The sequence below is a fragment of the Xenopus laevis genome, chromosome 5L (genome assembly GCF_017654675.1).
Source record: "Xenopus laevis strain J_2021 chromosome 5L, Xenopus_laevis_v10.1, whole genome shotgun sequence".
NCBI classification, from domain to species: domain Eukaryota; kingdom Metazoa; phylum Chordata; class Amphibia; order Anura; family Pipidae; genus Xenopus; species Xenopus laevis.
The window spans coordinates 8,286,281-8,303,421 of NC_054379.1; the positions used below are offsets into that span (position 1 = coordinate 8,286,281).

General features: G+C 40.0%; 1 protein-coding gene across 2 annotated transcripts in view; it reads left to right on the plus strand.

Moving 5' to 3' along the window:
* The window catches only part of LOC108716087 (thyroid adenoma-associated protein homolog), a 285,703-nt gene that overhangs the window by 27,959 nt on the left and 240,603 nt on the right, over positions 1–17,141 (plus strand). For both annotated transcript variants that reach the window (XM_041562504.1, XM_041562505.1), the window contains exons 15-20: positions 3,064–3,187; positions 5,064–5,218; positions 7,086–7,308; positions 7,677–7,812; positions 10,037–10,173; positions 13,173–13,328. In XM_041562504.1, the coding sequence (XP_041418438.1) occupies positions 3,064–3,187; positions 5,064–5,218; positions 7,086–7,308; positions 7,677–7,812; positions 10,037–10,173; positions 13,173–13,328 (931 nt within the window). The remainder of the gene's footprint in view (positions 1–3,063; positions 3,188–5,063; positions 5,219–7,085; positions 7,309–7,676; positions 7,813–10,036; positions 10,174–13,172; positions 13,329–17,141) is intronic.

Genomic DNA, 17,141 nt, shown 5'->3' on the forward strand with positions numbered 1-17,141 from the left:
GCAACCGGAGCACAATCAGGAAGTCAGAGAAAAACACACAGACATGTTTGATCACGATGACATGGGAATAGAACGCCTCCACGCACATTGCGCTACGCTGGACCTTCCTTACGCCCGGATTTGCTTGCGGCCAGGTAGGCTTTACATTCGGTGCTTTCCTTCTATCTTGGCGCAGTCGCTCTTTATTCTCCCTCGCAGTGCAGGGGAGCCGGCATCGATCGCGTGTAAAAAAAACTTTCAGGAGAGATGGTTGGGAAGTAAAAATGGCTCCCCCGCCTCCCTCTAAGCCGCCTTGGGCCCGGTGGTGGAATGTTGTGTATGCAGTTGAGTTGGTTGGGGGCTAGAAGTAAAGCCGGCACCCCCTGTCGCTACACATGACGGGGCCTGACACCTCCTGACGACGCCTTCTACTTACGGTAACTGGGGGAAGCAGCCACTCTGTATGGTTAGGGGTAGAGTCGCTGGGGAACATGCCTTCTACTGTTTCCCCGTGGCCCCTAACTTTTGTCTTCCTACTGTCTACTACATACTGTACTATCCTGGCTAGCCCCATATCTATCATCTATCTATCACTGCTGCTCTTAGCACCTGTATTTTATTTATATATGTGGCTATTGAGTGGATCTGTTGGGATGTTTGTTCCCTTTGTTATGAGATGGGTACGACTAGCTGCTGCCTGGCCAATCAATTACATTTTTTTTTAAACTTGTGCTTGTTTTTATGAATTAATGTTTTGAGCATCATGGCTTGATTTTTAACATTAAACCGACTGTTTGATATTTCTGAGACTTTTCTGAGTTGTGTCTAGGCTTATACGCGAGTCAATACGTTTTTCTGGGTTTCATAGGTAAAATTAGGTACCTCGGCTTATACGCGGGTCGGCTTATACACGAGTATATACGGTAATAGAGAAAAAATATAAATATATAAGAAGACCGAGGTTTTTTTTTGCAGAACAGGTGGCAACCCTAGAGGTGACTCACATCCAGTCTGTAAATCAGGTACTTTACCTGGCTTAGTTAATGGGCTATAGAACTTCAAGGACGCCTTTCTGGCTTTCCACATAATGTGTAATGAAATACCAAATGCTGCAAAAGTTAATACTAATTACATTTGTGCGGTTTTGGGGTATTGTGGCTTTTGTCTGCCAGTAGGGGGCAGTAGGGTGGCAGTAGCGGGTGCTATTGGCAATGCAGAATTTGGGGGAGGAGGTGGGAAGCAAGAGTGGTTATAATAGTCTGATAGTTACTCAAATTAGATTTATTATTAGATTTATTATATGTATTATCTGTGCCCAGCCAATAGCAATGTTCTTATCTGTCGAGGTCTAATCCAGTTGTGTGAAAGACCTTGGTGGTAACAAGAATTTGCTGATCACCCTCTAGTTATCCCAGCTGTTTCCTCACTCCCCCCCCCCCCGCATACAGTTCCCGCTCACCCATCTCAAAGGATTCTTAAAGGAGAATTCAACCCCATCGGCGCTAAAATCCCTCCCGCCCTGGGCCCCTAACTTGTTACTGACCCCTCTGTGCAGTTTTTCTACTGTTGAGTTCACGGCAGCCATGTTCGCCCGTGTGCTTTTCTTCCTGTATTCGCCGACATTTGGTGGCGCATGCGCAGTAGAGGGATTTACCAGTAAGGATCTACTGCGCACGCGCCTGAAAGTCACAAAGTTTTTAACCTGTCTGATCGAAATTTGCCAGACTTTTGGCCAGATATCGACCCGAGACGCCTGTTGGTTGGCCCCACACGGGCCAATAAGCAGCTTCTATCAGCCGTTTATGGGGGGGCCTTTACTGCCTTTCCCTGTCTCCATAGTCCCCATCACAAACTCCCTGATCTTCACATTTTATCTCCATCTCTGTGTGGCCATTATCCCATGATCTACCCCACACACCCCCTTTGGGCCCTCTTGGCACCTTTCCCAAATTGCACACAGTCTCTCCAGTGATTTCCCTTCACAATTTATCCACTAATCTCTGTGACGTCCCAGCACTCTCCCCCCAGCAGCAGTCTCTTCCACATCTCACTCATCTTTCCCTAAACTGCCTTCACTCCCCCTGTTCTCTGCACAGTTTGCCTTTGCAGCTTATCCCCCGATCTTCCCCACACACCCCACTAATCTCTGTGATTTGCCCTTTCCCAATATGTCTACAGTGCCGTCCTACGGATCTCCATCTTTTAGTGGCGCACAGGGAGATTGTCGCCCGCAATCTTTTTTTTGCGTTTCGGCGTCAAAGATTTCATGCGATTTCAGCTCCCAATCGATTTACTACCCATGATGCCACATGCTGCTTTTCTCCTCCCACAAGATCAAGAAGTCGATTTTGTATAGTATCAAAAAAATGCTACCGAAATGGCCTTTTAGTATAAAATGGCATTTTTTTCTGGCCCGATTTCTAAGGATGAACCGAATCCAGGATTAGGTTCGGGATTCCGCCTTTTTCAGCAGGATTTGGATTCGGCCGAATCCTTCTGCCCGGCAGAACTGAATCTGAATCTGAATTTGCATATGCAGATTAATGGCAGGAGGGAAATCATGTGACTTTTTGTCACAAAATAAGGAAATAAAAAATGTTTTCCCCTTCCCACTAATCTCCCAGTGTGTTTTGCTTTGGTACACAAGTAAGTAAAAATGGGATTTTATTTTTTTGCCTTTACATCTCTCAATCCCCCACCACCAATTTTGAAAAAGAAGATTTCAGATGCTCCCCCAGATTCTGCCCCTCCTGTATATCTGTCCATAGAAACAGAGACATTCTGAGGGGTTGGCCACTGGTATTTTTGGCTGTGCCCAGACTCTGAGACCAGGAGCTTGCACTCTACAGGCCAGGAACAGATCAGCCCCCAATGCACATGATCCTGCTCGCTGATTAATTCTTTTAGGGAAGGAGAACTGTGGCCCCTACTCCTACTTTTCCCCCCCCACTGACCAATCTTCATGCCCTCTGTGCTGGGGGTCCATAGGCTTGTGCTGCTTGGTGACTGCTTATCTCTAACTGTCAGTTCTTTCCCACAGGGCTGATACTTCAAGGTTTATATTTTGTCTTGTATTTTCCCCAGGAATTCATGGCATCCGTAACAAACTGTCTCTTTGAGTCGCTCTTTGCTGGTTCCTCCCACCCCACAAGGTTCTCAGCATTGACTATTTTGGGAGCCGTTGCTGAAATATTTCCAGTGGAAGAAGGTGAGGGGGCATTTGTCTATATTCAGACAGTGTCACAATTAGGGGAAAGGCATAGGGGATCCTTTAAAGAAGAACTATCGCGAAAATAAAAATGTAATATAGGCTTCATCTTGCTGAAATAAGAAACTTTCTACAATCAAATATTCTGTACCATTTAAAGGGGAAGTAAAGTCTAAAATAGAATAAGGCTAGAAATGCTGTATTTTGTATACTAAACATAACCATGAACTTACTGCACCACAAGCCTAATCAAACAAATGATTTATGATTTCAAAGTTGGCCACAGGGGGTCACCATCTTGTAAATCTGTTATACATCTTTGCAAGACCAAGACTGTGCACATGCTCAGTGTGGTCTGGGCTGCTTAGGGATCGTCCTAAATGATCAAAACAGCACAAGTCAAATAATATCTGCCAGAAGCCGATACACAAGACTGATTAATAATCAGAATACACAGACTGCACTGGGTCCTGTGTTGTCATGTAATCTAATGTGGATTTTATAGTTTTTGTATTGTTTAATACAAACTTTCTCCAACTCTGCAGAACCAGTGGCTGCAGCAAAATAATCCTCCAAATAGAATCCCAGTTTATCTGTTTAAATCTGGCTCCATGATCTTTGTCCCTGCAGCTGGAATTGGAAACAGTAAAAGGAATGTAAAGGCAAAAATAAAATCCAATAAAAATCTCTACACAGTCGCCGACTGCTCTACAGGGAAACAAACAAAGCTTCTTAAATTCTGCATGGCTGGGAAGTAAGGTGGGGCTCCCCCTGCTGTTCATATGTATGATTGTTTCCCTGCAGAGCAGTTAGGGACCGTCTGACAATTCCTATCCACAGCAGTAAATGAAGGGAGAATTTCACTGCATACAGTCAGGTTTCTTATAAAAACGGTACACATTTTTTAATTAAATATATTGGAGATAGGTTTCTTTTTCATTAAAGAAAGTAAAAATGGGCTTTTATTTTCTGGCCTTTACATGCCCTTTAAGAAATAATCAAGTTTATCTTCACTATTCCTCTCTCAGCATCTGTTTCTCTTCATTCTGTCTTCATGCAGCAGTTGGGTGTCAGATATTCACTGACAGTTAGATCCAATATATCTTATAGGGGGGCTCCTTTCCTAGCAGATGAATTAGAGGTCACTCAAGTAACTGATTCCAGTACAAACAAAATGTAACAAAATAACTGCCTTTTGCACAAATCCTGCATGTAGAGAGACATGATGTCTGGTGAGTTTAATAGAGTGAGCTCTGATACATCTTCTAGGCAAAAGGAGCCCCCCTATAAGATATATTGGATCTAACTGTCAGTGAATATCTGACACCCAACTGCTGCATGAAGAGAGAATGAGGAGAAACAGATGCTGAGAGAGGAATAGTGAAGATAAACTTGATTATTTCAGAAACAATGCAGAATATTTAATTGATTGTATTTAGAAAGTTTCTTATTTCATTTTCACAATAGTTCTCCTTTCACTTTTAGTATGTCATACAATGGTCAATTCTAAGCAGCTTTTCAATTGGTCTTCATTACTTTTTTTTTATATATATATATTTTTTTAATTATTTACCTTCTTCTTCTTCCAGCTTTCAAATGTGTAAGGCTACACATTTATTGTTATTGCTACTTTTTATTACTTTTTATTCAGGCCTCTCCTATTCATATTCCAGTCTCTTTTTCAAATAAGTTCATGGTTGCTAGGGGAATTTGGACCCTAGAAACCAGATGGCTGAGAGTGCAAACTGGAGAGCTGCTGAATAAAAAGCTAAATAACTCAAAAACCACAAATAATAAAAAATGAAAACCAATAGCAAATTGTCTCAGAATATCCCTCTCTACGTCATACTGACAGTTAAATGTATTTCTGTTGCAGAGGTCTCGTGCCAGAGAGTGTTCCAGCTGGGCCCGGAGGTGCAGAGAGAGCAAGTGCAAGCTCTATTAGAGTGCCTCAGTAACACATTTGAGGAAGTAAAAGCCCTTGCGTTCGACCTGCTCAGAAAATTGACTCCATGTGTTTTGGCCTTGAAGGTAATTCCCATCATATGGACTTAATATGATTTTATTCTGACAGTTGTATCCCCAGGTATCGTATACATATCATTAGAGATGGGAATGTGTTTCAGGCAGATTTGCATCAGCCAGTTTTACTGAATCACTGGCAGATTTCCTGTAGACACTGCAGCTGTTTAACCCCTTATACACCCAGCCTATCCTTTTGTTTTAAAAGGGGAATTCCCCTTTAATTTAATTTTTAGTATGTTATAGGATGGCCAGTTACTAAACTAAAGCAACTTTTCAATTGGACTTCGTTATTTATTTTTTTAATAGTATTTAAATCATTGGCCTCCTATTGACTCCTTCCAGCTTTCAAATGGGGGGGTCACTGACTCTGTAAGGCTACACATTTGGAGGCACATTTATCAAAGGTCGAATTTCATGTGAGTTTTTAAAAACTCCCCTAAACTTCAATACATTCGAAATTCAACCAATCGAAATTTATAAAAAAATATATATCATTTTTTAAACTCGGATGATTGTAAGCGACCTGAAAATGTCAGCAAGGCTGCAAACAACTCCAAATTGATCCCTGGACCTCTCCCATTGACTTAAACAGCAATTCGGCAGGTTTTAGGTTGGTGAATAGATAAATTCAAGTTCTTAAAGGGCCAGAGTATGATAAATCTCGATAATCGAATTAGAAGTTTTTTTTTAAAAAACTCAAATCGAGCACCCTAGTTGAATTTGACCATAACATTAGAATTTTCTACTCGACCCTTGGTAAATCTGCCCCCTATTGTTATTGCTACGGTACTTTTTATTAAGAAATTTATAAAAGAGAAGGAATTTAGTGTCGAGTGCAGATAAGTTGGGGTTGACTTGCCCAAAAAGAAGGGGGGTCCAGGTGCTCCAGCTCCAAACCCCCAGCTCAGGGAGGCAAATAATGCGAAACAATAGATGACCATAAAATTACGCATTTCGTGCCTTAGGGGCACTTTGTCGTAGTCAATGACTAAGTGCCCCTAAGGCATGAAATGCATAAGGCTTTGCTGTAATGGTTTTTGCTTAAATAAATACTTTTTTACTACATCTACCTACGTGTGTGGTCCGGTACGTGCCAGCCCTTCATCTATTGTTTTGCTACTTTTTATTATTCATCTATTCAGGCCTCTCTTATTCATATTCCAGTCTCTCATTTAAATTGGTGCATGGTTGCTAGGGGAATTTGGACCCTAGTAACCAGATGGCTATAATTGCTAAATGGCTAATTCTAAGCAACTTTTCAATTTGCCTTAATTTTTTCTTTTTTAATAATTATGAATTATTTGCCTTCTTCTATTACTCTTTCTGGTTTTCAAATGGGGGGTCATTTACCCCATCTGAAAAACAAATGCTCTGTAAGGCTACAAATGTATTGTTATTGTTACTTTTTATTCATCTTTCTATTCAGGCCTCTCCTATTCATATTCCAGTCTCTTATTCAAATCAATGCATGGTTGCTAGGGGAATTTGGATCCTAGCAACCAGGTGACTGAAACTGCAAACTGGAGAGCTGCTGAATAAAAAGCTAAATAAGTCAAAAACCACAAATAATAAAAAATGAAAACAAATTGCAAATTGTCTCGGAATATCCCTCTCTACATCATACTAACCGTTAATTTAAAGGTGAACATTCCCTTTAAAGGGAAGTTATCACTCATAATGTCATAATGTCAATCACAGCATGACTTGCTATTTAACTTTAAGCATTGTGTATGGGTACAATAGTCATTTCTTGTCTCATATATATATATATATATGTGTGTGTGTGTATATATATAGTGAATATCATTAGTGTAATGTAACTCTGTAGCTTTTATGGGATGTTCATATAACACCATTATACTTTATTTATAAGGAGACAGACAAACTGCTTCCCTTACTCCAAGCTGCCATGAGCCTCAGCACCAGCACAAAACATTTCGACTGCGTCACTGCTTCATACCTGCTGAACTTTTTAATGTGCCAGGAAGCCCTTCCCGTGGCTCTGGATGCCCTGGATCAGAACCAGACTGGCCCAGTAATGTGTCCATCACGGAATACTGAACACGTCAGCTTTGTGGAAAGAAACACCTTTTCTGGTTAGTTTAATTGCTTTAGCTTTTATACTGAGCCCTGTATATCTGTGTGTGTATGTGCATGTGCAAGCTCCACCCCCAGTATCCTAAACTGACCAATCAGAACTGTGCTTGCATTAGCTTTACTGCAGTTGTCAGATGAGAGCTGATTAATGATTGGCTGCTATGGGTTATAGCTACTCCAATAAAATTCCCTAATTCCAAAGCAAGAAAATCTACACGAGCATATGGGAATGAATGTGTGGATTATACCACAGACAAGACACCGGGACCACTGGTATTTCAGAACTACAAGTCCCATACTCACCTGTTTAATTGTGTTGACTCGTGAAAGTCCTTGGATTGGCTAATAATTTCCTTTGCTTTTCCAGCTGTCAGGTACCTGATGAACAGACTAAGCGAGGAGATTTTACAAGCAGAAAAGTCCTTGCTCCAGGCAGCAGGTTCCTTCCCATTGTACGGCCGAGTGCATTGCATTATTGCCTTGTTACAGCAGCTTCCCCTCAAGTAAGTCTTGTTTCATGTAAAGGAGGTTGTTCACCTTTAAATTAACTGTTAGTATGATGTAGAGAGGGATATTCTGAGACAATTTGTAATTGGTTTTTAATGTTTTATTATTTGTGGGTTTTGAGTTATTTAGCTTTTTATTCAGCAGTTCTCCAGTTTGTAATTTCAGCCATAAGAGACTTGAACAATCTGGTAACTAGAGTCCAAATTCCCCTAGCAACCATGCATTGATTTGAATAAGAAGCAATAACAATACATTTGTTTTTTAGATGGGGTCAGTGACCCCCCCCCCCATTTGAAAGGTGGAAAGAAGAAGGAAAATAATTTAAAAAACTATAAAAAATTAATAATGAAGACCAATTGAAAAGGTGCTTGGAATTAGCCATTCTATTACAGACTAAAAGTTAACTTAAAGGTGAACCACCCCTGCAAAGCTGCCCGCAGCCAGGACAAATACATGTAAAAATAAACATTTTCAGTTATTTAATTGTTTACTATTTATGGTTTTTGAGTTTTTTTTCCCTTTAAGGGGTGGTTCACCTTTAAGTTAACTTTAGTATGTTTTGTAATGTCTAATTCTAAGCAACCATTTAATTGGTGGTCATTATTTTTTTTATAGTTTAAATCATTGGCCTTCTTTTTCTTCTGACTGCTTCCAGCTTTTTAAACAGGGGGTCACTGACCCCATCTGAAACATAAACGCTCTGTAAGGCTACAAATGTATTGTTACTGTTACTTTTTATTGCTCATCTTTCTATTCCGGCCTCTCCTATTCATATTCCAGTCTCTTATTCAAATCAATGCATGGTTGCTAGGGGAATTTGGACCCTAGCAACCAGACGGCTGAAATTGCAGCTGCTGAATAAAAAGCTAAATAACTCAAAAACCATAAATAATAAAAAATGAAAATCCATTGCAAATTGTCTCAGAATATCCCTCTCTACATCGTACTAACAGTTAACTAAAAGGTGAACACCCCCTTTTAAAAAGAAAAATCATTATTATAACTATAGACAGACTTGCCATTTGGAATAGTGGGCTCCTATAGCACCAATCCGCTCCCTCAGTGGATTCAAGTTCAGAGATTCAGTATTCTGGTGCTTGCTCCTATATTCAGATACAAAGATAAATACACCGGGAGGCACATTTATCAAGGGTCAAATTTCGAATTCGTGTTTTTTTTTTTTTTTTACTTAAAAAATGCAAAATGCAAAATTCGACTAGTCGAAATTTATTAATAAAATCTAAATTGTTAAACGCAAACTAATTTAAACGACATGAAAACTCAAATTAAATTTGATTAGAATGATAAAAGATCGATTTGAGTTTTTTTCTCTGAAAAGATCACCAAATTGATCCCTGGACCTCTCCCATTGACTTATACAGGTATGGGATCCGTTATCCGGAAACTAGGGATGCACTGAATCCAGGATTCGGCCTTTTTCAGCAGGATTTGTCCGAATCCTAATTTGCATATGCAAATTAGGAATGGGGCGGGAAATTGTTTTGTCACAAAACAAGGAAGTAAAAATGTATTTCTCACACCTAATTTTCATATGCAAATTAGGATTCGGGGGTTCGGCCAAATCCAAAATGGATTTGTTGCATCTCTACCAGAAACCAGTTATCTAGAAAGTTCTGAATTACAAAAAGGCCGTCTCCCATAGACTCCATTGTAATGAATTAATCCAAATTTTTATAAACGGTTTCCTTTTACTGTGTAATAATAAAACATTCGCTTTTACTTGATCCCAACTAAGATATAATTAATCCTTATTGGAAGCAAAACCAGCCTATTGGCTTTATTCAATGTTTATATGATTTTCTAGTAGACTTAGGGTATGAAGATCCAAATTACGGAAAGATCCGTTATCTAGAAAACGCAGATCCCAAGTATTCTGGATAACAGGTCCCATACCTGTACAGTAATTCAGCAGGTTTTAGGTGGCAAATAGTCAAATTTGCGTTCTTAAAGGGCCAGAGTGTGACAAATCTTGAAATTCAAAATCAAAACTTGAATTGAGTTTGGATAATTCACAATTTGAATTTGACCGGAAAAAAAAAATCTCATTTTCACTTCGACCCTTAATAAATCTGCCCCTGAAAGTTCTAAATTTGAGTCCAGAGGAACAATTCCCTATGAAACAGGGTCAGAAAAGAAGAGAAACTCATTAGTCATGAGCGCATTTTGCTGGAATTTGATTGGTTTTTTCTTTGCACCCAGGGAGCTTTCGCTGGTGGCAGAATGGAGAGATGTGATTGGACGGCTCATACTCATGTCCTACCGTCTGTCTGCAATTGTGTCGCCCGTCGTCCACAGCTCGTCTCCGGAGGGTCTCATGCCCATGGACACGGACACTGGTAATTATATTGGGTAAAGTTTGGCCTAACTGCTGGTTTATTTCCTGCAGGATAGAGTTCATTTTTTATGATTTGTGGTTTTTGAGTTATTTAGTTTTTTATTCAGCAGCTCTACAGTTTGCATCTTAAACAATCTGGTAACTAGGGTCCAAATTCCCCTAGCAACCATGCATTGATTCGAATAAGAGACTGGAATAGGAGAGGCCTGAATAGTAAAGAAAGTAGCAATAACAATTCTTTTGTCGCGTTACAGAGCATTTGTTTTTATACAGGGTCAGTGACCCCCATTTGAAAGCTAGAAAGAGTCAGAAGGCAAATGATTCAAAAACTATAAAAAAAAAAAATAAAAAAAAAAATGAAGACCAATTAAAAAGTTAAAGTATAACATACTAAAAGTTAACTTAAAAGGGGTTGTTCACCTTCCAAACACTTTTTTCAGTTCAGTTGTTTTCAGATTGTTCCCCAGAAATAAAGACTTTTTTCAATTACTTTCCATTATTTATTTTTTACCGTTTTATTCCAAAATCTAAGTATAAAGTTGAATGTTGTGTCTCTGGTGTTTGAGTCTGGCAGCTCAGTAATTCAGGTGCAGAATCTGAACTGATTTTTTTTTTTAAACTGAATTTTGCAACAATTAGTTGACACATTTCTCAGCAGCATCTCTGGAGTATTAGTAACTATTGTATCGAGTCTAACAGCTGCCTTTAATGAAACCCAGAGATTTTGCTCAGCAGGGACAAACATAAGAAATGTATCAACTAAATGTATCCATTTCGAACAGTTTACAGGGTCGGCGACCCCCACCTCCCAGAGCAGCTTTAGAAGGTGAAAAATGACACTTAAAAAAATAGTGACACATGGAAAATAGAAAGTCATTGGAAAAAGTAATTATTTCGGGTGATCTATCTGTAAACAACTAGGTGTTTGAAGGTGTAGAACACCTTAAAGGGGTGTTTCACCTTTAAGTTAACTTTCAGTATGTTATAGAATGGCCGATTCTAAGCAACATTTAATTTGGTCTTTATTATTATTTTTTAATTAATTGCGTGTTTTCTCTTTCCAGCTTTCAAAAGGGGGTCACTGGCCCCGTCTAAAAACAAATGCTCTGTAAGGCTACAAATGTATTGTTATTGTTACTTTTTATTACTCCTCTTTCTATTCAGGCCTCTCCTATTCATATTCCAGTCTCTTATTCAAATCAGGGCATGGTTGCTAGGAGAATTTGGACCCTAATTACTAGATGGCTGAAATTACAAACTGGAGAGCTAAATAACTCAAAAACCACAAATAATAAAAAAGGGAAACTAACTGCAAATTGTCTGATTATCCCTCTCTACATCACACTAACAGTTAATTTAAAGGAGAACAACCCCTTTAACACATGCTGATGCATTATGGATCACAATAACCAGCACAGATGAAGTGTTTAGGCCTGTTTTCAGTCTACAGAAAGAAAATACCAAACGGCACCAGCAGGGGGTGGCAGAATTCTATGAAATAGAAACAATAGCAGCAGTGAGTGTTGGAATCAGGACGAGGATCACTTTGCACGGAGACGGGAGCAATAATAAAAGTTTTGGGCATTTCATATTTTAGCTTTAGGTATTGCTGATAACTGGGTATCCAAACCCACATACCTTATGTAAAGGGGTTGTTCACCTTTAGTTAACTGTTAGTATGATGTAGCGAGCGATATTCTGCAACGATCTGTAATTGGTTTTCATTTATTATTATTTGTACTTGACCCATCTAAAAAACAAATGCTCTGTCAGGCTACAAATGTATTGTTATTTTTACTTTTTATTACTCCTCTTTCTATTCAGGCCTCTCCTATTCATATTCCAGTCTCTTATTCAAATCAATGCATGGTTGCTAGGGTAATTCAGACCTTAGCAACCAGACTGATGAAATTGCAAACTGGAGAGCTGCTGAATAAAAAGTAACTCAAAAAACACAAATAATAAAAAAAAAATGAAAACCAATTGCAAATTGTCTCAGAATCTCACTCTCTAAATCATACTAACCGTCAAATTAAAGGGGAACAACCCCTTTAAGGAAAGGGACAGGGTTCAGTTGGTTTGGTGGCAGAGTTTAGGCAGATAGGGGTAAGGCCAGGTCAGTGGGGCAGTTGATTAGAGCAATACTGGAGGGCCCTGCAGTTAAGAGCAATACTGGAGGGCCTGTAGTTCATTAGAGCAATACTGGAGGGCCTGTAATTCATTAGAGCAATACAGGAGGGCCCTGTAGTTGATTAGAGTAATACTGGAGGGCCTGTAGTTCATTAGAGCAATACTGGAGGGCCCTGCAGTTGATAAGAGCAATACTGGAGGGCCTGTAGTTGATTACAGCAATACTGGAGGGCCTGTAATTCATTAGAGCAATACAGGAGGGCCCTGTAGTTGATTATAGTAATACTGGAGGGCCTGTAGTTCATTAGAGCAATACTGGAGGGCCTGTAGTTCATTAGAGCAATACTGGAGGGCCCTGCAGTTGATTAGAGCAATACTGGAGGGCCCTGCAGTTGATTAGAGCAATACTGGAGGGCCCTGCAGTTGATTAGAGCATTACTGGAGGGCCCTTCTCTGTGAGATTTGCTACACTCTATAAATCAAGCTGCTTTGGGAAGTTATTTCTATGTAATTCCATATATTTTTTTTTTTTTTTAGAAAAAACATGGGTCACTCATTCACAAAGTAAGAGCATTTAGGCCTCCCTGTGCTGCATAACCCGCCGCTCTATTATTCTCTGCTGAGCTCTGCAAAAAAAGTGACTGTATCAAGAGAACATTTTCCCTATAAATACCCTGTCCCAGAAGTTATGGGGGGGGTCATTTATTTATTTGCTCCCTATGGATTGGCCAATTAGTCGTGCCACGTTACCCTACAGGGCTGAACCCAAATTGTTTCCTATTTCCCTGCTGCTCTGACCCATGTGACCCAATGCAAAGCTGTTGCTCCGCCTCCTCCGGGGCTGACCGCGCCCTCGTTTCTCTCTTCCAGAAGCCGCATCGCAATTACACATGATAATGAGTGAGATCCAACCCCGGGACACTAACGACTACTTCTCTCAGCCCAGGACACTCCAGAAGCAGCTCCATTCCCAGCCCCTCCCAGAAGACTCCGTCCCAGCAAACTCCCTGTGCGCAGAAATGAGAGGTAACGGGGTGTCATTAGAGTAATTATAGTCATTATCCACCACTTATGTTATTGCTGCTTCATATCCAGCAACAGCTGACCCAGATCCTTCTAATCGCTAGTCAGCAACTCTCTGTCTTTAGGTTATTGCTACGTATTCACTGTCTATTGGGTTTCTGTCTGGTTGCTATGGGTTACAAGACCTGGAGCAAACTCCTGTTTATACCCCCCCCCCCATAGTGTAATGCAGATACATTCACACATTCAGCTTAGTGAGTGTTAATCCAAATTGTCCAGGTCCAGGTCACAGGAGCTTACAGTCTAGAACAGGATGGAGCATTAATGTTGCAGGGGATAAAGAAAAAAGGGTGGAAATGTCAAACCTTTAAAAGGGTGGTTCTCCTTTAAGTATGTTATAGAATGACTAATTCTAAGCAACTTTTCAATTGGCCTTCATTTCTTTCTTCTCTCTCTTTTTTTTTTTTTTAGGGATGCACCGAATCCACTATTTTGGATTCGGCCGAATCCTTCATGAAATATTCAGCAGAATACCGAACGGAATTCTCATTTGCATATGCAAATTTAGGGGTGGTGAAAACATTTTTTACTTCCTTGTTTTGTGACAAAAAGTCGCTCGATTTCCCTCCCCGCCCCTAATTTGCATATGCAAATTAGGATTCCGTTCGGCCGAATCTGAACTCTGCTGAATGGCCGAATCCTGAACCGAATCCTGGATTTGGTGTGCCCTTTTTTTTTTTTTTTTTGATAGTTTTTGAATTTTGTCTTTTTCTTCTGATTCTCTCCAGCTTTCAAATGGGAGTCACTGACCCCATCTAAAAAACAAATGCTTTGTAAGGCTACATAGTTAGGGGCAGATTTATCAAAGGTCGAGGTTAATTTTTAAATGAAAATAATTCGAATTTCGAGCTATTTTTTGTGTACTTGAACTAGGGAATAGCACAAATTGGATTCGAATTTGAAAAAAATAAAAAAATTTGAATATTGAAAATTTATCATGTACTGTCTCTTTAAAAATTCAACTTCGACTATTCACCATCTAAAACCTGCCAAATTGCTGTTTTAGCCTATGGGGGACCTCCTAGAACCTATTTGGAGTCAATTGGTGGACTTTGAAAAATCAGGTTTTTATTTGGAAAAACGTTGATTTGAATTAGATCGAATGCGCTGTTCCTTCGATTCATATTATTCGAATTCGGCCGAATACAGACCTATTCGATCGAAAACGGACCTATTTGACCAAAAAAAACAACTTAATTTCGGTTGGTCTTTTTTAATTAGAATTTCGAGGTTTTTTCAATTTGAAATTCACCCCTTGATAAATATTTTCCTCTATTGTTATTGCTACTTGCCCTCTCGTATTCATATTCAAGTCTCTTATTCAAATCAATGCATGGTTGCTAGGGGAATTTGTACCCTAGCAACCAGACTGCTGCAACTGGAGAGCTGCTGAATAAAAAGCTAAATAAAAAAAACCACAAATAATAAAAAATGAAAACCAATTGCAAATTGTCTCATAATAGCTACGTCACACTAACAGTTAATTTAAAGGTGAACAACCCCATTTAAGAAACCCTGCTCTAGAGTCCTACATTGAGTCGGTTACCCATGGGGTTTGGGCAGAAAGTGTCTGATTCCATTATTTCTGATTTCCATTACCATGTGGGCAGTCCATGGGTAATCTGCCTGGGTATCTGGTTAAGGTGCAGAATTAAAGGACAAGGAAAGTTAAACTAGAAGTAGCTAGAAATGTTGTACATGATGTTTTGTGCTTCTGTACCAGCCCAAGGCAACCACAACCCTTTAGCAGTAAAGATCTGTGTCTCCAAAGATGCCCCAGTAGCTCCCCATCTTCTTTTCTGCTGATTCACTGATTCACATGCTCTGTGCTGCTGTCACTTACTGAGCTTAGGGAGCCACTCACAATATACAGTACACATAGAATAGAAATGTCACAATATAAGGCTGATTAGTAATTAATACACATAATTACTACATGGCAGCATAGAAACCAGTGCAATTAGCATCAGAATTGAATAATCAGCAAACCTGTAGCATCAGCTTATATTACAGCCAGGGAAGCTCATTTTCTGCTGGATAATTAGTGACGAGCCCTAAGCTTAGCTTCTCAACAGCCAATCAGAGCCCACTGAGCATGTGAGTGTCACAGACACTTTCCAAGATGGTGACCCCCTGTGACAAGTTTGAAGTCCTGGATCATTGCTGCTATTGACAAGCTGAAACTTTAGCCTCGTGCAATAAGTTCACTATATAAATAGGACATTTTTAGGCAGGTTTAGTACCACTATATAAGAGATCACTGTACAGGTATCGGACCTGTTATCCAGAATGCTCGGGACCTGGAGTTTTCTGGATAACGGATCTTTCCATAATTTGGATCTTCATACCTTAAGTCTACTAGAAAATCATATAAACATTAAATAAACCCAATAGGCTGGTTTTGCCTCCAATAAGGATTAATTATATCTTAGTTGGGATCAAGTACAAGCGACTGTTTTATTATTACACAGCAAAGGAAATAATTTCTAAACATTTGAATTATTTGGATAAAATGGAGTCTATGGGAGACGGCCTTTCTATTATTCGGAGCTTTCTGGATAATAGGTTTCCGGATAACTTATCCCATTCCTGTATTTAATACAGAGAACTTATAAATAGTTGTGATTCTTTAGTCCCACTGGGTGGTGCTGTGAGACTGGGCTTTGCCAGAAGGGTCCATAGAATTATTTAAGGGCATATTTCTCTTATTTTAACTGTACCGCACGTCTTGCAGCTGTGTATTTCCCCCATTGCATTTTAAATTGAACATAATAGTAAATCAATGTCAGATTTGTGATGTGGGCTTTTTTCGGGGAAATACAGCCTGCCATACGCATTGTATAGAATAAGACAGCAGTTGATGTACTGGCTCTGTGCAGCAAGGGAGCATGGGTCTCATTAAAAATGTATATATAAATATATATGTGTGTGTGTGTGTGTATATATATTGCTTTCTTAAAGGAGAAGGAAAGGCTAAAAGTAAGTAAGCTTTATCAGAAAGGTCTATATAAATACACTAGTAAACTCTCAAAGTAATGCTGCTCTGAGTCCTCTGTCAAAAGAAACAGCACATTTCTTTCCTTCTATTGTGTACTCATGGGCTTCTGTATCAGACTTCCTGTTTTCAGCTTAAACCTCCAGGGCTAGGGCTTGAGCATGCTCAGTTTGCTCCTCTCCTCACTGCTGTAATCTGAGCCCAGAGCTATGAGTGAGCAGGGAGAGACTCAGGCAGGAAGTGATGTCACACCAAGCTAATATGGCAGCTGCTATCCTAAACAAACAGAGAAAGCTTCTAGAGTGGTTCACTCAGGTATGGTAAAGCTCGCTCATACCCTGGGCAGCACAGGTGATTCCTGAGACACTGGCACAATAAAAGAAATGTACCCTGGGTCGGTGTATTTTTGAAGAAGTGGAGGGCTGGGGTACTTAACAACTTGGCACCTATCAGTGATTCGACATTGGTTTGTTCCCCTCTAAGGCCAAGTAATTAGAAGATCTGCATTTTCTATCAATAGGGTATATTTCCCCTTAAAGGGGAAGGAAACCTAGTTGGCGCAAAAACCCTCCCCCCTCCCGTGTGTTGCCCACCCTCCCTCCTCCCCCCTGGCCTACCCGTCCCGCTGGGCAAATGCCCCTAACTTGTTACTTATCCTTCTGCGCAGGTCCAGTCCATGGAGTTCACAGACGACATCTTCTTCCACGCAATCTTCTTCCTGCTTTGACTGGCGCATGCGCAGTAGGAGCATTTCGCCGGTA